General features: G+C 38.7%; 4 protein-coding genes across 5 annotated transcripts; 2 read left to right on the top strand and 2 right to left on the bottom strand.

Annotated features, from left to right (window-relative positions):
* The first annotated feature begins 1,396 nt into the window (after positions 1 to 1,396).
* LOC136260651 (uncharacterized) lies at positions 1,397 to 10,003 on the top strand. Its single transcript, XM_066054474.1, has 20 exons — positions 1,397 to 1,530; positions 1,788 to 1,964; positions 3,670 to 3,879; positions 3,940 to 4,084; positions 4,136 to 4,312; positions 4,357 to 4,780; positions 4,829 to 5,287; positions 5,348 to 5,502; positions 5,554 to 6,019; positions 6,067 to 6,222; positions 6,532 to 6,657; positions 6,848 to 7,155; positions 7,210 to 7,369; positions 7,423 to 7,638; positions 8,332 to 8,568; positions 8,623 to 8,850; positions 8,898 to 9,119; positions 9,252 to 9,479; positions 9,594 to 9,719; positions 9,811 to 10,003. The coding sequence occupies exons 2-20, from the start codon at positions 1,789 to 1,791 to the stop codon at positions 9,924 to 9,926; spliced, it is 4,335 nt and encodes a 1,444-aa protein (XP_065910546.1). The 5' UTR covers positions 1,397 to 1,530; position 1,788; the 3' UTR covers positions 9,927 to 10,003.
* Positions 9,895 to 23,030, bottom strand: LOC136260655 (uncharacterized). Its single transcript, XM_066054481.1, has 10 exons — positions 22,897 to 23,030; positions 17,785 to 18,411; positions 17,349 to 17,484; positions 17,152 to 17,289; positions 16,776 to 17,103; positions 16,527 to 16,726; positions 11,193 to 11,321; positions 11,076 to 11,144; positions 10,964 to 11,032; positions 9,895 to 10,155 (listed from the first exon to the last, which is right to left on the bottom strand). Exons 2-10 carry the CDS (start codon positions 18,252 to 18,254, stop codon positions 10,093 to 10,095), a joined length of 1,602 nt encoding a protein of 533 aa, XP_065910553.1. The 5' UTR covers positions 18,255 to 18,411; positions 22,897 to 23,030; the 3' UTR covers positions 9,895 to 10,092.
* Positions 11,341 to 12,431, top strand: LOC136260658 (uncharacterized). The gene is made up of 2 exons (XM_066054485.1): positions 11,341 to 11,637; positions 11,810 to 12,431. Exons 1-2 carry the CDS (start codon positions 11,401 to 11,403, stop codon positions 12,383 to 12,385), a joined length of 813 nt encoding a protein of 270 aa, XP_065910557.1. The 5' UTR covers positions 11,341 to 11,400; the 3' UTR covers positions 12,386 to 12,431.
* On the bottom strand, positions 12,295 to 16,450 carry LOC136260652 (uncharacterized). 2 transcript variants are annotated; one of them, XM_066054476.1, is made up of 12 exons: positions 15,906 to 16,450; positions 15,378 to 15,856; positions 15,168 to 15,329; positions 15,033 to 15,119; positions 14,709 to 14,985; positions 14,218 to 14,655; positions 14,023 to 14,166; positions 13,794 to 13,964; positions 13,562 to 13,743; positions 13,028 to 13,398; positions 12,774 to 12,975; positions 12,295 to 12,726 (listed from the first exon to the last, which is right to left on the bottom strand). In XM_066054476.1, the coding sequence occupies exons 1-12, from the start codon at positions 16,267 to 16,269 to the stop codon at positions 12,403 to 12,405; spliced, it is 3,201 nt and encodes a 1,066-aa protein (XP_065910548.1). In that variant the 5' UTR covers positions 16,270 to 16,450; the 3' UTR covers positions 12,295 to 12,402. The 2 variants fall into 2 exon arrangements, with proteins under 2 accessions (XP_065910548.1, XP_065910547.1); XM_066054475.1 differs by having other exon boundaries at positions 15,168 to 15,856.
* Positions 23,031 to 23,077: the final 47 nt, after the last annotated feature.

The following is a 23,077-nucleotide window of genomic DNA, read 5'->3' on the forward strand; positions in this document are numbered from 1 at the left end:
TAGCTAGATAGCTATTGGTAAAAATGTAAGCTAATGACTAAAAGGATTGTCAGTATGTGTAAAACTACATTTAAATTTTCATTGAAGAATTTTTTATAGGGAAAAGGAGTTGCGATTCATAGCTATGTGCTTGACATATGGATCCAGAATTTATTAATTAGCTATAATTATCATTGGTGATTACAAACTATAACAGGGTAGTTATCTGCGTTTTGTCTTTATATAAGTATTCCATTTTCACTGTCAGCAATTTGCCATGCATCGTGAATAAGTAAGTCAATGTATGTGTATGGTATCTAGTTAACAGGCGTATCTAGTTAGCTATCCTTAATCAACTAAAATTATTTCCTGTGAAAATGATCAGATAAAGCATAGGTTTTCCCCAAACTTTAATCTCTTTATTTACAGTAAATACACATTTCAGATTTGGTGCAGAGTTGGGCTGTAATAATGGGCATTAATTTCAACACAGAATAAACATTGAAATTTACCACAATGTTACTATGGTGAATGTCACATGTCAGCTAATAATGTCCATGATGTGTGTACACTGTGCATTAGGGTCTTTGTTCTGTAGAAGTCTGTCAAATACAACTATGTAGCTAGATATGCAATGGGATACAAATGTGTACAGTCATAACAAAGCTATGTAGCTACGTATAATAGCATATTGTACAGGTTTGCTACAATATTTGATTCATCAACTTTATATACTAACAAGAGTTAATAATAGTATGGGGAAGTCTAGATAATAGTCTTATTATTGAACATGTCATCATACTAATCATTACAGTACTATGGTGATGAACTCAGTAATTACTTACCTTAATTATAATTATGTCAACATCACTAAAATCTTCATGACCAGTTTCCAATTAACCAAGGTCTGAGAAATGGGAAGGTTGATGTTATTATCTACTTTACCAGTTAGGCACTGGAGGGTGTACACAGAAGGCAGAGCCTGTTCGAGGTGTTTACCCATAGCCTAGGAGCCTAAGCGAAAATCTTTGAGCTAAATGTCCTAAAGTGAAATGGGACAAATACCTTGAAGGGCTGAAAGGTTTGATCGTATCTGCCTTTACCAACTACCCGGAAGGTTTTTTATATGTGTAGATGATGTTATTTTAAACACCACAACTAATATTTTCAACATCATTTCACACCGGTACCTTTGTAGAGCTTTCCTTACAGGTGGCAGCCCATCACCTGGTAGCTGAACTGACTAAACAGTTCATGATTATGTCATTAAAGATCAGGTTACAATGAATAACCTTCAATTTTTGTTGGCCTAACATGAAAAGCTACTTAATGATCATTGTATTGTGTGAAGCCATCATAATAATCACCAGTCCATTTATATACACACCCAAACATTTGTCTAATAATCCAGTGACCAGTTGTAGTTAAATCACTAGCCTCATTCAATTATGCTACATCAATCAAGAGTGTTGGTGTCTCCATGTCTCTATAAACTTCTCTCCACACCTTTATTTGATCAGTTTAGTTGAACTGTCATGTTGTGATATTAAGGTGAGTGGACAAGCTGAGTAGCTAGGTGTATAGTTAGCTATAGTTAGCAATAAAGGTGATGATTATTTCTCTCTCTAATATGTTAGTGACCAGGTTTTATAATCATCATAATATTATGTTGATAAGGAGTTTACTAGTAGTGTTTGTGTACTAGCAGAATGTCAGGTTTGGTACATAGAGTAAACATTGCAGGTTTCCATTTTAATATAAATAGACATTAGTAGTTCAGATAGGTTATAATCTTATTGTTATGCTAGTATGCATTGGCCAACACTATCAGCTGTTGTACTATTATTGAGTCTGGTTGTGGTATCAGCTCAAGAGGATCAAGTTGTTACTAAAGTGTACCCAGCTAATATAACTTGTAATCGCAATGCTACTCTACGTCGAATGGAGAGAAATGAAATTGAGTCAAGAACAGGGCTCACCACATTGTAAGTGATATATGATAAGCTACATAATAGGAATGCCATAATAGTCAGGACATATAATCAGTACTGAAACTGAGGGATGGGTTACACACTATTAGGGGTGTCCTTATTCCTCTTCCGTTTGTACATTTATTTTCTGTGCTGGGCCCTAAAAGTCGCTGGATATCCAGCATATCATTCATAACTAAAAGTACAATACAATGTTAGCTATATTGCTTAGTTAAGTGACGTAGAAACCATATGAAATGTGGCTGTATTGCTAATATTCAGTTGTACATGGTACAAAATTTAATACTAGATCTAAATTTTCCAGTAACTGTAGTATGCTAAGCAAGTAACCCTGATTTATGTACATATGTCACTGTCTGCATTACAATTATCAGGGCTGTTTGGAAAATCCCTACTCAGATATCTATACATATAATGATTTGGATATGTGGTCAGAATACAAAGAATAGAATCTTCAGAGATAAAATAGTAAAGTCCACTCCCCAGGTGTCATGATAAACTCTATAACATTCAGTGGAAATATGTAGATGGTAAAGTGTGCAGTTTAACCAACAGGTGGTATAGAGTACTTACTTGGTTACTATGCAGTCTACTAGTATACACATTGTTAACAACAGCCAATTATTACCATTACTCATCTAGACATCACAAAGCAGCCATACAATGTCTTTCATAATATTATTGTAGTATAAAGAGTGTGTATAAACCACATCACTTAATTATCATTGACAATATTATGTGTCTACCACAAGTTGATTTACAGTGTTAGTTAGTGTAGGTATATACTAAGCTACCTCACCCACATAATAAACCTGACATTAACATGACTAGTTGGCAAGTTCAATGTTACTGAAGTTGTGAAGCCCTTCTTTCTTATGTACTGCTTATGTCCTATTAGAAATAGAGCCTGTAATAAAAGAACGTTCCTTCATGTATTGTCATATTTATTTTGTGGCTGGTATGTGTGACCACCTAGTTGTAACCAGGGTGAGTTGTAACAATGACATTGTAAAGATGTAGCCTCAGTCACCAATTATGGTCACAGCTATAGCTATACTTTGTGATCAGTAATACGATAATGTTAAGGGAGAGGTACATTTTCTGTTCCATTACATAATAAAATGATGATGTGGCTAAAATATTTTATATGGTTTACTACAAAAGTTTGTGTCTTTGTTGGTACTAGTATAATCAGTATGACAAGTCCCTTGAGAATGTGTAAGGTTTTATGATCTAATTAGAGTGTAATGATATTTCATCTGCAGCTGTGTTGTGTGATATGATAATTCTATTAATTACAAACAATTATGCAATATTTAATTAGTGTAGTAATTCTACAACATCATGAAGTTACATGGGTTACTGGGAAAATGGTCAAGCTGGTGAGAAACAGAGCTGTTTTGTTTAGTAAATGAAATTTGTTTAGTCCTTTGAAAAGTGACCATTTGTTTCAATTGATGTTATATACTTCACTATAAACACCAACAGGTGTTTTAAGTGCACACCTGCAAGTGCATATATAGCTATATACTATGTTAATGAGATTATATGATGGGTGGGTACCAAGTGTGTGCTGTAGTGTGCTAACTGATATCAACTATCTCAGATATGAGCACTGTGTACACCCCACCTCTAATATACCATACAAGCATTCTTTATAGACATATCATTGTGCAATACATTGGTCTATATGTCATAGGTACAGGGCATGCTACAATTACATCATTGTGCTGGATGAATTTGGGGAACCACAGTGTGAACTAATTGTGACTTCATTTAATGAAATAATTGACGAGATTCAGGTCTTTCCTATCAATGAGAACAGCTCATTACTGTTTATAGAAACTCCATTTGGCTTTGATGGAAATTATTTTAATGACACAGTGTGTTATTTTATAATAGGAAACAAGTAAGTGCACATGAGAATCACAATCCAGTTCAGTCATTTCAACACACTTGCTATGTGTAGGAGAGCAGGCTTTGTATATCAGTACTATGAAGGTTTAGAGCAAGATTTGCAAGGAGAGTTAAATATTACAGAAGAAATTATTAATAATAATGTTTTCCAACAAGTCTCTGATGGGATGTGTCAGGACTTCTTTGAATTCCGAGAGGTACAGTTAGTTACTTAATGTTTTCTCTGGACATTAGATATTATGTCATAGAAAAGTGTCGGTAATCCCAACAATATACTGGTGACATGTGGCAATGAGACAGATCCTCGGATACAACTAGAAGTTGATGTTGCTGATGCATTGACTCTGGTGTTCATGTCAGATAGTAGTGGAGAAGGTAGAGGTGTCAACCTTACTGTATTTGAGATCAACGGAACTGCTGCTACTGTGAGGATGGTGTGGCTGTCTACCATGATTTTACTCATTTGTAGGAATACAACTCAGGATCTTCACGAAAAAAAAGATCAGAAGTTTTTGCTCCTCCAGGATCAGATGGTTTGCCAGGAACCACTGGTTCTCCAGGACCACCAGGAGGTGAAGGGAAGAGGGGAAATGATGGAAGAGCAGCTGGTATAGGAATAAAGGGAGATAAAGGTGTCTCTGGAGTCAAAGGACCGGATGGTCCGCCTGGTACTGTCCCTGGCTATCAAGGGCAGAATGGTATACAGGGACCTGTTGGCCCTAAAGGAACACCCTGCTATTGTGAAGCCTTACAAAACTGTTATCCTGGTCAGCAAGGCAATGCTGGTCCAACAGGATCAACTGGTTTTAGAGGATTAGCTGGTGAACCTGGTCCCAGAGGGCAACCTGGGAAACCTGGAGCAAGAGGCATGCCAGGCCCTATAGGAAGAAAGGGTATGCAATGTTAGTATACAGTACCATGTAGTAAATGATCCAATATAGGTAGCAAAGGATATAAAGGGTTTGATGGTCTTGACGGTCCCCCTGGTGATCAGGGGCCACCTGGTTATCGCGGTCAACATGGCAAACCCGGTCCACCTGGATTAGGGGGATGTCCCTTACCTGAAGATGAGTTAATTACTCGTCGAATGGCAGAGTTGGGATACATCACTGTGGTCACTGAAGAAATATACGACAAGGAATCTGATAAGCAGTACAAAGAATCAGTTAGAAGATTTCATAATCACTTGGTAAATGAGTATATGGAACATAAGGAAGAATCATTAAAGTGGACCACACAAGTAAAGAGCAAAGAACTTCATGACAGATCCAGTAGACAAGTTGAAGCCGAAGAAGAAGATGACTGTGGAGGTGTACTTGTACTGACTGGTCCCCAGGGAGAACCTGGTATAACAGGTTTGTCTGGCTCACCAGGTCAAAGTGGTGTTCCAGGAAGACCAGGTATTAATTGTACCCCACACTATATTATGAACATTGTAAATTTTCCTGTTAATCTGGCAGGTATTGATGGTACTCGTGGTAAAGCTGGGGACCCTGGTGAACCAGGTTTAGAGGGACCCGTTGGTAGAGTTGGTATGAGGGGACCACCTGGAGATAGGGGAGAATATGGGGCAGTGGGAGCACAAGGTGTAGCAGGACAATGCTATTGTTATAAGGTAATATATAGTTGTTCACAGGTTATGTGGGTAAGATGATGTTGATTACAGTATGAGTCTAATGTACACCATTCTACAACTACTTACCTCCCGCCAACCAAGAGGCAGGCATCATATCAACCTATTGGATTTGGACTGAAGGGACAACATGGAGATACAGGTTCTCGTGGACCCAGAGGTCCTCCAGGGTACAGAGGAAGGGCAGGTAATCCTGGACCACCAGGAGTGACTGGTCCACCAGGGTACAGAGGAGTTGATGGTGTGATAGGAAGAACTGGTCCAACAGGATCATCAGGACCAAAGGGTTATGCTGGACAACGAGGATTTCCTGGAAAAGATGGCCCACCTGGCCCTCCCGGACCACCAGGTTGTGCTTGTAACAATGTCAAAATCTTCCAAGATCGATATGGATTCTTGAGGACACCTTCCTTGATACCACCCAACAGACAAGAAGTAAATGATGAGAATGAAGAGGATGACTTAACTGTTATTAAAGTGAATGTTACTTGTGTGAGAGGTGAGAAGGATACAGTAATGATCTCAGCCTTTTATTAGATGTTACAGCGGATGGTCCCCCCATCATTGGACCAAAGGGAGAGCCAGGTTTACCGGGGTTCCCTGGACCAAGGGGATCATCTGGCAAGGCTGGTGTAGATGGAAGCAATGGATTTTCTGGATCAAAAGGAGCAAAGGGAGACATGGGGTATGATGGTCCACCAGGTATAGTGTACTAAACACTTGTGTAGTTTCTGATAAAAAATATTAATTTTAGTTTCAGTAATTTAATTAGTTTACTATAATTACAAGCCATGAACATGGTATTACCATTTCAGTTTCAGTATTGCATTAACAAATTACAATGCAATATATGCATGATGACAGAATTTATTTAGTTGATCTGGTTTGAAAACCACCCAAATGAATGCAATAATTATTCATTGAAGTATTTTAATAATGTATGTAATATACATATAAGCTTTTGTAATATACTCCAAAAACACACCCTCTTTATATTAATCACTGCTGTAGGGGTTGATGGCAATAAAGGCCCTCCTGGTAAACAAGGAGACCCTGGTATTCCTGGACCAATAGGCCAGCAAGGTGGCTCTGCTGATTGTGTGCTAAATTCTTATGAGAAAGGCTATTTCTCATCAAGTAAGTAAAGTGTATGTAACAGTATGGTCTGTCTTATTTTGTGCATGTACTGTGCATGTGCTGTGCATGTGCTGTGCATGTGCTTGCATTGCGTGTGTGAAAATATGCAAATATATGTGCAGTATGTGTTATTTTGCTACATTATGCTGTCCAGTGTCTTGATATTATCACTTGCAATCAATTATTATAGTGGTAGCAACTGCATGTCCACAAGGATGCCCTAATGGTCTTAAAGGAATAAAAGGAAAGAATGGTCCTATTGGCCCTCGTGGATATCTGGGAATTACTGGACCAACTGGTTATGCTGGTCCCAGAGGTTCTCGAGGAATAACAGGATTACCAGGTTTTCCAGGTGATGAAGGTCCCATTGGTAATCCAGGACTTAGAGGCCCAACTGGACATCGTGGTTTACCAGGTGCCCCTGGACCAGCCGGCCCCTCAGGACCAGCTGGTCCTAGTGACACCTGTCCAGAATTTGATGGAGTTGATTTTGAAGTGGTAAGTAACTGATGTATTAATGAAATGAACAGTTATAGTACTGTCATGTTTTAGTTCTATTCTCCGACAACAGAACAAAGGAATTCAATGAGAAAGATATTAACAACTGGGGATTCAGAGCTGGCAAGCAAGATGACTCAGTCTACCTATCCTGTGCTCAGGGAGTTATCCAACTTTGTTGCCCGTGGTAACAGGCTACCTGCATCCCCTCCACGTATATAACTGTACACTATTATGTTTGCTAGTTTATTATATTGTATTATGTAGCTGTCTGCATTGAAATAGTTGAGACTAATGTGAATAAAGATTCAGTGACAATAACATTTCAAGGCACCAGTCCATTTACTTGTCAACTAGATGATCAGTCTCCAGCTTTCTGTACCTCACCAGTCAGATATGACGGATTGTTTGTTGGTGCTCGTACAGTGACAATCAGTGGTGCAGCCAATACGTGCACACAAACTGCTCATTTTAACATTACTTGTAAGTGTGGGTAGCATTCAATTTGTAATTGTTAAATTGTACAGAAGTCTATCTATAGCCATTATAGCCTTTTGTGGGTCCCTGGATTGATAGTAATGTAATAATATTGGTACTAGCTTCTCCCTCCAAAATAATGTGATGGGATTTGCAATGGTGTAGCACTGATAAAGCACTTTGTGTGAATAATCAGATAAGTATGTTTAGAAGCGTAGGTGGTGAAAAGGCCTCTCCCTCACTTTTTATTAACAACCATATACTCTAACAGAACAGCAAAACACTTTAACAGAACAGTCATATTTCAATTAAATGCTAATGACACAATTACAGTGGCCTAAAATACCATCTTAGAGCCTTCAAATTTCTTGGCTTCACAGTGACATGATATCTGTGACTCGAATGCCACCACTCCTTGACAAAGTTGGCCTCTCCCACTAGTGTAGGGATTTCAATAGATTAATAATATACACTGAATGGAATTTGGTATCATGATGATTGAAATACTGCAATTTATTGCAAATACCAACAGGATACCATTGACATGAACATAGCCATTCCAAAACATTTTTAGTGTAAAATTAATTTGTAACTTGAGGTCTTTTAGCAAAATATTCAGGCAGTTTACCATTAGATGTACATGGTCACATGCATATTGCAAGCATTATTCAATAACCTGCAAACCATTTATTTTTACAGTTGAGCCTGAGCCATGCGTTAAAGTAGTTAACCAGCAAGTGAATGGTGACAGTGTTACTGTTTATTTCATCGGAGAAGCCCCATTCACCTGTCAAGTTGGAAATGGTCAATCACTGCCATGCACGTCTCCACACACATTTACTAGACTGCCTGAGGGTAGGAACACAATTACCATCACTGGGTCTGATTCTAAAGGCAATTGTATACGGAACAGAAGATTTGATGTGATCATTAGAGGTATGTCTAGTTCAGTACAGTGTATACCTATTATGCTTATTCTTTTATCTGTAGAGTTGCCCTGCTTCAGTCTTGACAGTTACAAAGTTGTAAATAACCAACTTCGTGTCTTCTTCACATCTACTAACGGCCTGCATTGTCAATATGATAACAACTTGCCTCAGTCTTGTACTTCACCTTGGGTTATACCTCGTGTTACAGTTGGCCAGCACCAAGTCATCTTCAGGGATATGGCTACCAACGGCAATCGCTGTTACCGATTATACCACATCAACATCAAACGTAAGAAAGCAGATCATTAGATGATAACACTATTAGCACAACTATAGCCCTACTAGACATCAGTACTCCAGTGGTGACATGTGGTGAGGTGACTGTACAGTTCACAGCTAATGGTGAAACACAATGTCGACTGGATTCTGGCTCCTTTACTGGCTGCACATCACCCTACCATCAGTCAGGACTACATGGGGGCCAGCATGTTATCACTGTTAGAACTAGTGATGGGAGAGATGGATATAAACAAGACTCAGTTTCATTTCATGTTTCAGGTATGTCATACGCTGTAAGCTTATTTCTTTATGATACCTGGCATGATTCAGTTTTACTTATGGTTAGCTTGTATGATAAGCCCATGCTAACATGGGATGTACTCCTATTTTGCATTGTCTCTTGTTACACAGATCCAGTTCAACTCCGCATCCATTCCCCATCGGTGACTGGCAACTCAGTTCAGTTACATTTCACCAGTTCAGCTCCTACCCAATGTCAACTAGACCAATATGACTATGCCCCCTGTCGGTCACCTTACAGACAAACAAACCTCAAGTCTGGTCAACATAGTATCACTGTTCGGGCTACTGACAAGGCTGGATGTCAACAAGAAGACTCGGCCACTTTTTATATTGCAGGTAAACTACCCACACTATATAAGGAATATTATACTTTAATAGAACAAATCAAATTGTTTTTTTTGTCATACTTGTGCTCATTATTATACAATTAATCATGTGTTCTATTGGTAGACTCAAGACCTCCTCAGATTAGACTAACTGGAGCACAACGTGTACACAACTGCATAGAGTTCAGTTACTCATTATCACAACCTGCTGTAACTGATTGCTCTATTGACAATAGACCATGGACCAGATGTAAGCACCTACATGTAGTGACCCTTAGTGGAAAACCTTCTAATGCAATACCCTCCAATGTTATTATGAGTTGTTTATCTTTTTGCATTAGGTACATCTCCATTGTCACTGTGTCAGCTCAAACGAGGGGTACACTATGTGTCAATAAGAGCAACAAACAGATCTAGCCAACGAACAACACTACAATTCAGATTCACCTTACGCTAAATAATTTTATGTGGCTGGTGTTTTAATCAACTGCTATGTACATAGACAAAGAAATTTTATTAAATTGTTATCAAGTATAGTACAGTAGGTAGCACAGCTATAGGAATGCAGTCACAGAGGGCTGACCAATCTTGCTATCATCTGAGTGATCCCATTCCCTGACTGTTTAAAACTTCATTATATCCAGTTGGAGTAGCTGGGCTGCTGTGGGTCTACAATGAACCATAACCTGCGAGCAATTAAATTGTTAGTAACATACATAATATCTGTAAGAGCATAGCAATATTGTGTAGCATTGACCCCACCCATTTGTATCTACTGGACATATTAGAACAGTGAGTGATTGTGTATGTAAAACAACTACCTCACAAGTGCATCAGGTGTGGTTTCTTCCTTGGTGGTGTGATAATATAGATATTCATGTGTTCACAGATTAATACAAGTAACATGTATTGCTGTAGACCAACAATAAATGACCTTAAGGCAACAATTATTATTTTTGTTTGCTTAAATCCTTTATCCTATGATTAGGCACCAAATTACATGTATTATACTTTACTTATTATTGCTGCAGTACTAAAAAATCTAGTTGCTATAATAGGTTCGTTGTTATTATTATTATTAACACTTTACAGTGACCAGCGCTGAAGGTCTGACAGTAACTTGTGCTGCAGACCTCATATAACTAATAACCTTTAGGCTGGAGAACAACTTTGTGTGATGTATATAGGTGATATACTCTAACACAATAATCATGCTAATAGCTACCTGACTGCTCAATTGACATTACTGACTGTTGTATTAGAATAAATTAATTGTTAATCTTGTTTTGTGGTATCTATTTTCAAAAGCAAGAATTTATATGGCATGTCGTCTATTATGGTGACATTATGGTTAATGCTTCAGATGCTATCATGCTTGTTTTGCAAGCATAATAAGCAGCTGCCTACCTACAGCGCTGTATAATAGTTTCTAATGTGGAGTAACTGTATGTTCTATTAGGGTGAACTGAAACTATACATTGCTGCACAATTTACCTGCAGACATTTGCGTACAAGGTCAACCAACTCTGGTACATCACTGTAATATTTCTGTAGCTCCTTCACCTATACAATACACTAATCAGATGATACAAGGTCACCAACACACCTTGATGATCTTATTGTATAGCTCCTCACTGTAAGGTTCATCTTGAGCTGACAGCAATAACGCTGCCTCCTATAATGTTATACTAACAAATTGCTATTGTGATATAGTACAACACACCCCTCGCTGCTTCAGTGGACCAGCTTTACCAATTAACATGTTGAGAAGGAGACAACCAAATGACCAAATATCCACACCAGTTGTGTACAATTCTTCATATGGTCCTGAGATCACCAGATGCATTGATACCTGATACAACAGAGGAGGTTGGACACGATATAAGCGCTACCAAAAATAATCCCTTTAATTGCATAGTTTGCATACCAAAATGGCGCAGTACGCCTACGTCGATGTACTCGCGAAGGGGAACTCGTTTCAATACGTTGTTCCCAACTTTCCTGTATATAAACCTGTTTTAAGGGAAATCAAATTATGTTGGGAGGATCAGGATGATGGTACTGTACACTACTTCGACGGTTTTGCTCACGACACTGATTTGTTGGATCACCCTCTCCCTGCAGTGGCCCGGTTCCCTGTTAGCTTTGATAACGCCTTCTTAATAGACGTACGCGATTGTGGCTGTAATTGCGTATGTTTATGATTGTGTATGTATGTGAGAACGCCACATGTGCAGCTTAACTTGAACTGAATGTTGTATTACAATATTCAAATAGCTTAATAGTTGAAATTAATAAAAATTTGTTCAGTTTATTGTTTGTTTTTTTTTAATTTCACAGGAAGAAGATTTTAGTAAAGCTGTTGATCTGTCTCAATACACATTGTTCTGTGATAATAAGATTTTCGTGATGTGGAATTGGGAGTGGTTTGATTTTGATCGCGAAGAACCCAGTGATGAAGGGTCAGATATTGTTGTCGAGGATCAAGGATTAGACTCTCTCAGTGATGAAGAGGATCTCACTAATTCCTTTATTACCCATTCAGTGGTGTTCAAGTGCATAGGGGCAACAAAAGAACATCGTTACCAAGAGTTACTGGGATTGGCCAAGCAGAAGTTAAAGGATGGTCACACAGTTCCTGTTAAGCTTCAAAAGGAGCCCAGCAATAATATTGATTCCCGTTCCATTGCATTTATGTGCAAGGTTGATAAGGATTGGGAACGGATTGGATATGTTGTGTCAGAAGCTCTTCCTGATGTGCACCACGCTATGGATCACAATAAAATTCTTAAGATATACTTTGATTGGATTAGATTCAAACTGTATAAAACTCCAGGCTTGTATGCTGGAATTATTATTACAAAAAATGGAACATGGTCCCGAGTTGTTGTACAATGTAGTAGTGCTAGTCAATAATTGTAATTATTTCTGAGTTATTTCTTATGAATTGAATATGAATGCTCATCTGTTAATTGATAAACCGTGCCAGGTGGTGGTGGTAGCTTGACTGGTAAATTGTGAAAGGAGGTTCTGATTGAAGTAGATTTACGGACAGAAAGTGTAACTCTATTGTTAGATCCGAGCAATTCATACTGAGGTATACGCTTTGGCTTGGAACTTTTGTTTCCTTTCGTATCAAAATCAGGCATTTCTCCCTCATAAAAACGACTTCGAGATGACGTGTAGTAATAAAAAGGCAATTCTGGATCAAGCCTTTTAGCAAACTCATGTACAACTCTTCTCCAGCCAAATTGAACCTGCATGATAAAGCATGAGTTAGTGTATAAGATGCAATGCTATTCACCTCTTTCAGTGTGAAATCTTTTCCCACACTATCCCGCAAAACACTAAAGAAACACTCCACGTCATCGGTTGTACTTGCCCTGGGGTGCTCGGGTGGTTCATTGTTAGCAGCAAGGTATTTACACCTCCACTCACGAGATTCAATGTTAGCAGCAAGTGCAATTATTGTCTCCCTACTGAACCCTCTCACACCCGCAATGCTTCTAAACACCAGAAATACATTGTCATAAACATACCAAGCTGCATGTAATATACCTGTTAACTTCCAGTAAACTAAAATCTCTTAGTTTCTCTTCTTTGTGCCAAGGCATTAAATCATCAAGCAGGTAATTCAGAAAATCGTTGTTAAATTCACTACGTTGTACCCTTGTAAGCCCCCTTTCATCACAGGCACGTCTCCAGTTACAGACAATCCTAAGATGTTGGGCCTCTGCATTGTATTCCTTCTCCTCCATCCATTTCACTAAAGACTTGCTAAACAGTCTCTCTACGTCCTCTACAGATTGTTTACGGACACCTGATAGAGCTGTGTAAGTCAGCCCAGCAGACGAGTCATGTAAAGCTTCCTGAAACCTTTCTAACTCTATGTCAGCATGTCCTCCGGTTCTAAGACTGTGTCCAATGCGCTACATGGATTTAAAAATATATGCATTATCTCAATAACAAAAGCTGGCTGCTCATTATAAAGCATATAAATTTCTCAGCCAAACACTAACCCTAAGGAGCTATTATTGACAATCCTATACATAGGTGCTTTAGCACATTAGAAATTGTGGAACTATCACGTACCTTCAATATGTGAGCTTCATCCTCTCGTTCACAAAACTGAAGTCCCGTGATTGGATGTACTTCCGGAACATACAAATAATCTTTGAAAGGAATTCCTTTGGAGTGCCACAGATCTATTTGGTGCTTATATTCCAACTGGGCCAAAATGGATCTCAACTTGTCTACTTGCGTCTCATCTTTACCTGCAACAGTAAATACCATTTCAAGCATATAGATTTTAAGATGTACATACCTTGTATCCAGGTATGAACATTATAGCCTGTAGGCACGGTCTTTAACCTGAGTCGCTCAATTACATCATCTTGTTTTGCACCTGCCGTAATCCACCCATGAATTTGATTGAGTAGGTCTGTATGCACAGCATCATTATGAACACGTGCTGTAACAACTCCGTCAGCATTACCTAATTGTAAAATCAACATACAAAGATATACTAAATAATTGAATTAAATTTAGCTTACACAATGGACTCAACATTCCAATCATTGTCTGTAGCCCTGTACGCGAATACTTTCTTCTGGCATCACTAAGGACTTGAAACACAGACAATGGACGAGTATTCCCTTTACTCCGTAGAGAATTCCACTCGCCATCTGTAGTGAATCCTAATAAATTTAAAATAAGTGGCATGAAGAAATACCCACACTGTAGTTCACCTGCCACCTTCATCTTCCTCTTAGTCATTTCTTCAATAATCCTGTTGGAGAGCTCACGAACTTTTAAATCAGACAAGCCCTTGTATGGTATACACTGAACTGGTATCGCATATGGTTTTGTTCTTCGCATCTCTTGGCTAATCATGAAAACCAAAATATGGGTTGCTGCAGTACGTTGGTGGCGTGTTATTCCTTTAATAAAGGAACGTAACTTCTTCCGAATATCTGTCAAGAGTCTAGGAATGTTTTCTTGCTCCCAAAAGCACTGACCAGCTTCCAATCTGCTATACAATAAATTAACTTCTGTATGCAAGGATCTTCCCATTTCATTTAAGTCCCCAAGTTCCTTTATCTTCCAGCTCAAGTTGATGAGGTCTTTTTCAATGTACTTATTGGACTGCAACTTCTCTGAGTAAGTATCATTTGACTGCTTCAATTCTAAAACAATCCATTTAGTTCACTATGCATGTATAAATGTAGTGTATGTATACCTGAATAAATGAAGTCCAAGTCCTTCACTAAATCTTGCAAGGTGCGATCTAGATCTTCCCCAGCTCTATCCTTTTGTAGACCAACCTTATCGGCCTCCTCCAATCGTTGCTTATAACCCTTAAACTGCTGCTGCAAACAGCCATCATTTAGATCAACATCACCACTCCACTGTTGCTTCACAGATTCTTTAAGGCCTTTGGTGATGTCACACCCATCAGCTTTTAGCCACCACCATGCCTCAGGGCTCGACCTGGCAGCTTCATCAAGAACAGAAATCTATAATGTTGGGATGAGAGATGATAAACAATGTTAAGAAAAATTACCTGGATTTGTGAATTCAAATGTATGTTACTTGATTCGATGTCACGGCGCATTGTTCTATCCGACAGGGCTGGAATGTTGACTAATGCCTACAGCATAATAATTTTTAATTTGTGCAATCAAATCCAGCTCTTTACTTTCATAGTGCTTTGACTATGTGAGTTGTTTTCTGCCTCTTCTGATGATTGTCCAGAAAACACTACACTCCACATGGGCCCCCGGAGTAATTTTGTCCACTTCTGTCCAAATTGGCAGTACATGCTTTGCTGCCATGACCGGTAATCAGGAGGACAAGATATCTGGGTGTGAAAAGAGATTAACAGCCTTATTTCCTTACAGAAAATTACCTCTCGTAGGTCATCGCAAGCAAAAAAGCTGGCAGCATACTCAACTAAGCCCATAGGCATACCTTTCATGGGAAATTTCGAGTCGGTGTTATCTTCCCTTAGTGTCCCCATTCCTTTAGCTAAGTTGTACAAAACGTTTGTACATTTATTTAGCCTTAACTGTAACATGGCATTTGCTGAATGGCACAGGAAATCATCAGGAACTTGCAGGTCATGACAAGATAACAGATATGAAGAGAAAAGCCCAGAGAGTGTTTGTAGTTGAGTATCCTCTGGTAGGCTGCTAAACAGATCAGCAAATGTGGGTGGATTTTCATTTCCTGTATCAGGTGCAGGTGAATTTTGTGCACTACGCATGGGCTCATTCACAGGTGTCACACGTGCAGTAGAATCCTGTCCACAAAAGTCGGCCTCTGCCTCTTTTGGCGTCTTGTACTTTTTGGATAAGCCTCCAACTACTTGGAATCGGCAAGCTTGTGCTAAAAAGTAACTGTACTTAAAATTTTAACACGGCTAATATATACTTACCAGTTCTGCACGTGCTCAGGCCTGATCTAGCTTGCACAAATTCACTGGCACTTCCCCAGAAATCTTCACGCTTGTGAGCTGGCCATGCATTACCTTCACAATGAAACAGCACAAAATCAGTCAGTGCTCTTAATTCGGAATCAGTCCATCTCTCCTTTGGTTTAGGATTATGAATATGATTCGACCTGTTTCTAAAGGTTTGTGATAAAACACGTGGCGACAAACTGTTCCTATTCTGGTCCTGCTGTCTAAGAGGAATCCGCTTTGGCTCTCTATGAGGTGTTTGCAGCGTTGGGGAACTTCTTGCACGCTTCTGAGTAGAATTTTCCGGAGTACATGCTCTCGCGCAATCCTGACCATCCATTACATTCCCGCGCTGCTTTCTCACGTGATACACTTAAGTTGAACGAGGAATTTACTACTTTAAAGGGTGGGGTAGATTGGGGTAGATTGTTCGAACGGAGAAGAAATTGATTGCATTTTCGAGTGGTGTACTTAGAAACTTCATTAGAAGCTCGATTGCTTTTTACATTGAAACAGATGCGCTCACGTGTGCCGTGTCCAGCCTCCTCTGCTGATACAACATCATATATACACTAAAACATTAGAATACAAACAAACCTCAGGTGCTCGATATCCCATAGTTCCCAACGGCAACACACTGGCATATCGGATCATCTGGTGTGGTTCAATCCTCAGACCATATCCAGGTACGGTAGTGGAAGAGTCAAAGTCTCCCAATTTGACTGAGTACTTTTGAGGACAGGCACACATCAATGGTTTAGTACACTGACACCGCATCTTCAGTAAAATGTTACTAGCTGTGTAGTGCATGAGCTGGTGTTATTGACTAGGAACAGAATAGTGTACCTTTGACATCACGATGTACCAGTCCTTGGTTGTGCATGTAATCTAATGCCTTCAGTACTGACCTCAGTACATACTTCACATTCACCATCACCAACTCCCACAAGTTATGCTGTTCAACAAGTTGTAACTTGAGATGCTTCAGACAGCCATGTTCCTTAGTGGAGATCACACTTCTGAAGTCCATGTCCATTTTAGTCATGAAACAGAAGGCATAGAATTTGCCTCTGTGTCTCTCGTGTTCTTCCCCCATAAGGACAGCATCAAGGTTGACAAGATTAGCATGAGCAAGTTGAGAGTGTACCCTGATCTCACTTGGTCTGTACACAGTCTAATGGGGACACTCATTACTAGTCTATTATTATAATGTTCTAATTACCTTCTTCACCGCATACTCCTTGCCATTGTGGAATATTGAGAAGACAAATCCATTACCACCTTTGCCCAACTTTACTGCAGCAGCTTTTCTACTGGGTAGTGGGTATTTCTTGTCTCCTGTAAATCTTGTTAAGTCACTCTGTAATTGAATTACCAACTTGATTTCTAAGTACTTTTCATGAGGGAATATCTACTTACACTAAATACAATATATCCGGTCCTGTTTACATTAAGGGGAAAGTGTCGTCGCTCAGTGACTGCACCATCTACTAAATCAGCAGCTGCAACTGCTTCCTGTGATGACAGTTGAGTTGCTTCTGTCTTCTCCTCATACCTGTCATTGTAATGGTACCATATATGAACAGTTCTAACTTTCAAGGCACGCATACTAAACTAATGCATTTCTAATACTGATGCATGAAAGATCATTACAGTGTCAATTTGTTTGATCTTCAATGTATACAAAGTAGAGTCACTATCCAGTGTTCTCAGGAAACAATAAGAAAGAAATTTGGATATCAATTATTCTAAATAGAAATCCTTCAAAATACTCTAATTGAACAGTCAATTTTTAACAATTGCAGATTAAAAATTAGTTAAGTTATAAAATGGTAGGTGAAAAATATGTACACACCTGACTAGATAGTGATGGTGAAGAGTGAGCCTTGCCAGAAAATGACCTGGTTTCACCTCAGTCCTGTCCTTCACAAAATATTGGTCCATGTGAGGGTGTGCTAATAAATTAGGATCAAGTGGGTACTGCTTGTCTCCAGTTACTATACAGCTCCTCTTAGGAAGTGTTTTCGTCTTCACAATGCCAGCTGTAGATGTTATTGGTGTCTGCTGAGTATTGTGGTGAGGTTTTGTTGGCTTGTGACTTCGCTCTTCAACCTCATGTTGTAGGAAGGTGGTTTTGGTATTTGTCCTTTGTTTCACTTCTTCATAACTAACTGGAACATCTTCTTCAAATTTGGTATCATACAAGTAATCATAATGAGGACCTGGAACAGGTAAGTCTTCCATTTGACATGGAGCACCCATTATCAGTTGTACATTATCAACTTGTCTAGTAACAGTCTTCATAACTTGTCTGTGGTGTGACATGATTACTAACAGTTACTGGCTGTAGTATAAGGTTGCAGTTTATTGTGGTCAATGATTGTACCAGTAGTCATTTGGTAACGAAATACTTGAGTAAAGATGTTCCATTCAGCCACCATCATACTGCCTTTATCATAAAATTCTTTGAAGTAGTATAAGTCTGTATAAATGTGAAAAAAAAACACACACACACAAAGCTTTAGTTAGGATCCTTTACAAGTTAGGTAGTAGCATTGTTCTAGTTACGGTCAATCATTTTTTTCTTCTGAAGAATTTTAAAAATTAATTTAAAAATTTAGGACACAGAAATGATAGGGGTGGCTAATATTGATGTTTTACACTAAAGTGTTACAGGGTAGAATGCTTTTCCCTGTAGTTAAGTAGGGAATACTCTCAATAGCTACACAGACTAAGAAAATTTAGTCAGTATATACTACTAATGTGATCCGATAGGTTTTTATTCTGTGAATGCTATCCCACTAGGGACCTGTGAGAAGGCTTAAAGCCTGTGAATACAGGGAGTCAGAAACATGTAGCTAAATATGAAGAATGCAGAATAAATAGGTATAGTGGAGAAATACACAAAACTTGTAAGACTTTGTAGATATAAGTAGCTTTGTATCATGGATAAGTGAAGTGTGCCTGTCTGACATACCAAAATGTTGCAGTATACACATATTAATATACACACCACTGGCATATTGGTGTGCATATGCATTTCGGTATGCCTGACAGGCACCTTGCCTGCATACATAAGTTTCTAGCAAATTACTCCAGATATATTTTGTCTGCGCTATATCACAATTGTAACAATGAAAATAGATTTCCTTGTATGATTTGCAAATATGTTCTAACATTAGGTGACAGACTGAATTTCATCTTCCCAGGATGCAAAGATGTTCATATGCATGCAATGCGCATATCAGTTACCTAGAGGATACTGTAGAGTCAAGTAAAAGGCAGTCAGTGATATTATACTTAAACAAGAAGTTCACCAATAAAAGTGTCATCTTCCTGGCATAGGTGGAATAGCAGGGTGCAACCCCTATAGCTGCTGGATCCCACAACTTTAAAATTTAATTGTGAACATACGACTATTGTGCATTGCTTTCCTAAACATCTCACATTACAGGGACATGTACTCCCTGTAACTAAGACAGGTTGTTGTGCATATGAATACAGTCAACAAGATATCAGTGGAAGAGATGTTTTAATCTTGGCACTTTGTATGAATACTTTGGTGCATCTATATATGTATATATGTGGCGGGAGTTATATAACAAAACAGGTATGCCATGTGGCCAATAGAGCTGTGACCTAAAAAAAAAAAGCTATGACCTGGACCAAGTGTCTACAACCGATTATCAACTCTCTATAACCAGTTAATTGGCTTAATGCTTATTTTTTACATTGTCAATGTACTAACAGTGTTATCATCAAATTAATCAATTGAACGTGCTGTTTGACATGTAAAATGTGGCTTTGCAATGTACAATTCCTAACAATGTGATCCAATTGATTTGTTTTGCATACATAGCCCGATTATTAATCATCCTTAGCAATAACCAATTGATTAACTGATTGTGTAACTGATTCATAGCTAAGACATTAAAATTTATAGTTCAGACTAATCATTGCAACAAGTTAAGACATAGTCATCTCAGTAAAAGCCTGACTAGTTTGCACAAGCATACTTCTCTTAATAAAAATAAAAAGTGAAATTATGCATGCTTCAAAGAAAAAAAATACACAAGTTTTAATTAAACCATTACTCAGGGAAGCCAGTCTCAAATTCAGTACACCTATACACCATCTCATTTACTTGTTTATGGAGTGTTTAAATATCCTTGTTTCATTCCTGTAGCCCCAAGGGTATGAGAGTCATGTGTGTTTATTTATGATGCAGTAGGTATGAACAAAATTGTCATTATTTCCAGGCATGGGGTAATTGTAATCAGCAATCGATTACAATCAATTACAGTGTTTAATGTAATTGTAATCCAAAGTCTATGTAATCGTAATTGATTACATTGTTCAAGTAATCACAATTGCGATTATTTCCTAAAACATATTCGCTTGGCATACCACCAAATGTGTAGTGATATAATTATCTAAACCAAAACAGCCAAGCTGTAAAAAAAGAGTGCGGCCCCCAAAAAGGCTATGGTGAAAAAAGATGTGAAATCCAAGGTGGCGGCCAAGAAATGGCTGTGATGGTAGGTTAATGGCAAAATTTTTAATTACGACAATTCAGGTGAATTTGTGTTGCCTCCTCCACTAGGATTCAGCACCAAATTCGCCTGAATTGTCGTAATTAAAATTTTTGTCATTAACCTACCATCACAACCATTTCTTGGCTGCCACCTTGGATTTCACATCTTTTTTCACCTTGGCCCTTTTGGGGGCCGCACTCTTTTTTTTTTATAGCTTGGCTGTTTTGGTTTAGATATCACTTCTTTTTGTATTGCAAGCCACAAAGCTGGCCATGAACTGGCTTTGGTGCTTCCTTTTAATTTTTTTTTTCTTTACTGCAGGGATTGTGGAACAAAGGAAGTAATTGTGTGTATAGCTTCTGTCTGATTAAATATTTGTATATTTAACACTGAATGATTATCACATACTGTAGTTAATAACGTGACTTCTTACATAACTGAACTGTAGCTGTAACTCTCATTGTTTGTAGCTGAACTCTTTTCAGGGTGATTTGTTTCTAGCTGAACTCTCTACAGGATGATTGTTTCTAGCTGAACTCTCTACAGGGTGATTTGTTTGCAGCTGAACTCTCTATATGGTGGTTTCTTTGTAGTTGATCAAGCCCATTGCTATATCTATTGTCAAGTTATGCTTGGCTGAAGGCATCAGTTAGTCAGAATAAAATTCTGTTAAAAATAAAATTTTTAAAATTCCATAGAAACTTTTGGAAGGGTTTGGGGTTGGTCTGAAGACATTTTAGGGCTTGGCTGTGCCTAACCAATACTGCCAAGTTATCATGAAGGTAAATTGAGGCTGGTTTTAGGGTGATATTTTTGGCTGAAAAAGCCCAGTTCTGCATGATCCCTATACTACACAGTACTACTGTACTGTACGATAAATGCATGTTCACTACTTCCAGTTTTGGCTTCGTCAAGTTATTTCAGCCAAAACGTGGTGAGGCTTTGGCCTCACTGGTTGCACCAAGAGTAATATAAAAAGAAGGAAGTGGTTTCTGAACTGAAACTTTTTTTTAATAACACAAATGTTATTGAAATGTACTCTAGTATCAAGCACACTAGTTGAATTAAGGTAAGTTTTTGGTGAGTTCAAGCTGGAGCAAGTAAAGTGAGCATCCAGCAACCCTAGCTTGCCTCAAACTCACCAAAAACTTACCTTCACACAGACAACGAAAGACATCATTATATTTAACAGGCAAACTTAAAGTTAGCATTAGGATTGGGTTCATGGTAACACACTGTTGGTAGTCCAGGGTTCAAGCCCCACCATGTTTTTCGTTTTGCACCTTTTTATCTTTTACTATGATTCCTCCCTAGTCTCATGTCCAGACTGCTTCTTGGGCACAAGACTACTGCCCCCCATAGTCCAATGCTAGGACCTTGCACAACATTTTTAGTATTTTAAAAAGCCGGCGGTCTGGCCACGCATGAGTTATGCTTGACCAACTTTTTCTTATTGTGTGCCAAAAAGCGTTGTGCGTCTTCTGAAAAGCGTCGTGCCTATGAAGAACATATACGTGAAATTGAGCATGGCAGTTTTGTCCTTCTTGTTTTCTCCAGTTCTGGTGGTATGGGTACAGCTGCTACCACGATGTATAAGCACCTGGCTCATTTGTTGAGTGTCAAGTGGAATTCCCCATATTCTTCAGTGATAGGCTGGCTCCGCTGTTGTTTGGGGTTTTCCCTGGTCCGTTCCTCTGCGAGATGCTTAAGGGGTTCAACTTCTCAATCTCCAGTAATCCCCCCCTGATATCAATCTCACTGTTGCTGAGGGGAGGCTTGCTCCGCCCTGATCCCTAGGCTTGTCGGCTCTGTTTAGGTCTTTTTCTGTAGTGTTTAGGCAAAATAACTTTTATGGTTTATTTTTTAGAGACGTGGAGGTGGAAGGGATTAGGGCCGGTATAAATTTTCTTAGTGTGTGGATGAGAAAAAAAATTTTCCCCACCCACACACAAAAGAAAAAGTAGTATTTCACCCCACACACCATAGATACTATACAATATACAGTCCAGGGTTCGTATATTACACACACTAGGGATGGGCAATTATTCAATTATCGTCATGATAATCGTGATTATTTTATTGGCAATAATCGACATCGTGTACTTTTCATTAACTAGTAATAATCAAAATCGGCAAATATGTGAGTTGACAATAATCGTGATTATTTGTTCATGACAATAATCGTATCAATATCGCCCATCACTAACACACACACACACACACACACACACACACACACACACACACACACACACACACACACACACACACACACACACACACACACACACACACACACACACACACACACACACACACACACACACACACACACACACACACACACACACACGTCGGTCTGGCCTACGCTATAAATGCTAGGACGAACGTGAAGATTTACAGTTCAAGCCTATAATATATCTCGTACTCACCTCGTATCTACTGTCGTCAGTATGTCACTTGCCTCATATTATCTATGGTTGTCCTCTGCAGAAACTAGTTTTGCCGCCTTCTTAGTTTTTAAATTTTTAAATCTTCACCCTTTTATAGATTCGGCACGTAAACTATGGTAATCTATGGTAAAATCTAGTGCAATCTCTTACGTAATAATTA

Source organism: Dysidea avara, chromosome 7 (genome assembly GCF_963678975.1).
Source record: "Dysidea avara chromosome 7, odDysAvar1.4, whole genome shotgun sequence".
Lineage (NCBI taxonomy): Eukaryota > Metazoa > Porifera > Demospongiae > Dictyoceratida > Dysideidae > Dysidea > Dysidea avara.

Bases quoted from the DNA above. Each gene is read 5' to 3' on its own strand.
- LOC136260651 (XM_066054474.1), top strand. From the start codon at position 1,789: ATGCATTGGCCAACACTATCAGCTGTTGTACTATTATTGAGTCTGGTT. The intron at 7,156-7,209 runs GTAAGTAACTGA...GTCATGTTTTAG, and splicing joins ATGGAGTTGATTTTGAAGTG to TTCTATTCTCCGACAACAGA. The intron at 9,120-9,251 runs GTATGTCATACG...CTTGTTACACAG, and splicing joins AGTTTCATTTCATGTTTCAG to ATCCAGTTCAACTCCGCATC.
- LOC136260658 (XM_066054485.1), top strand. From the start codon at position 11,401: ATGGCGCAGTACGCCTACGTCGATGTACTCGCGAAGGGGAACTCGTTT. The intron at 11,638-11,809 runs GTACGCGATTGT...TTAATTTCACAG, and splicing joins ATAACGCCTTCTTAATAGAC to GAAGAAGATTTTAGTAAAGC.
- LOC136260652 (XM_066054475.1), bottom strand. From the start codon at position 16,269: ATGGATGGTCAGGATTGCGCGAGAGCATGTACTCCGGAAAATTCTACT. The intron at 14,656-14,708 runs GTATACATACAC...GGATTGTTTTAG, and splicing joins CTTGGACTTCATTTATTCAG to AATTGAAGCAGTCAAATGAT. The intron at 12,976-13,027 runs GTATATTACATG...TCTGGTGTTTAG, and splicing joins AGTTTACTGGAAGTTAACAG to AAGCATTGCGGGTGTGAGAG.
- LOC136260655 (XM_066054481.1), bottom strand. From the start codon at position 18,254: ATGTCACACCACAGACAAGTTATGAAGACTGTTACTAGACAAGTTGAT. The intron at 16,727-16,775 runs GTACACTATTCT...TGCACTACACAG, and splicing joins GGTACATCGTGATGTCAAAG to CTAGTAACATTTTACTGAAG. The intron at 10,156-10,963 runs GTAAATTGTGCA...AATTGCTCGCAG, and splicing joins TTGTACGCAAATGTCTGCAG to GTTATGGTTCATTGTAGACC.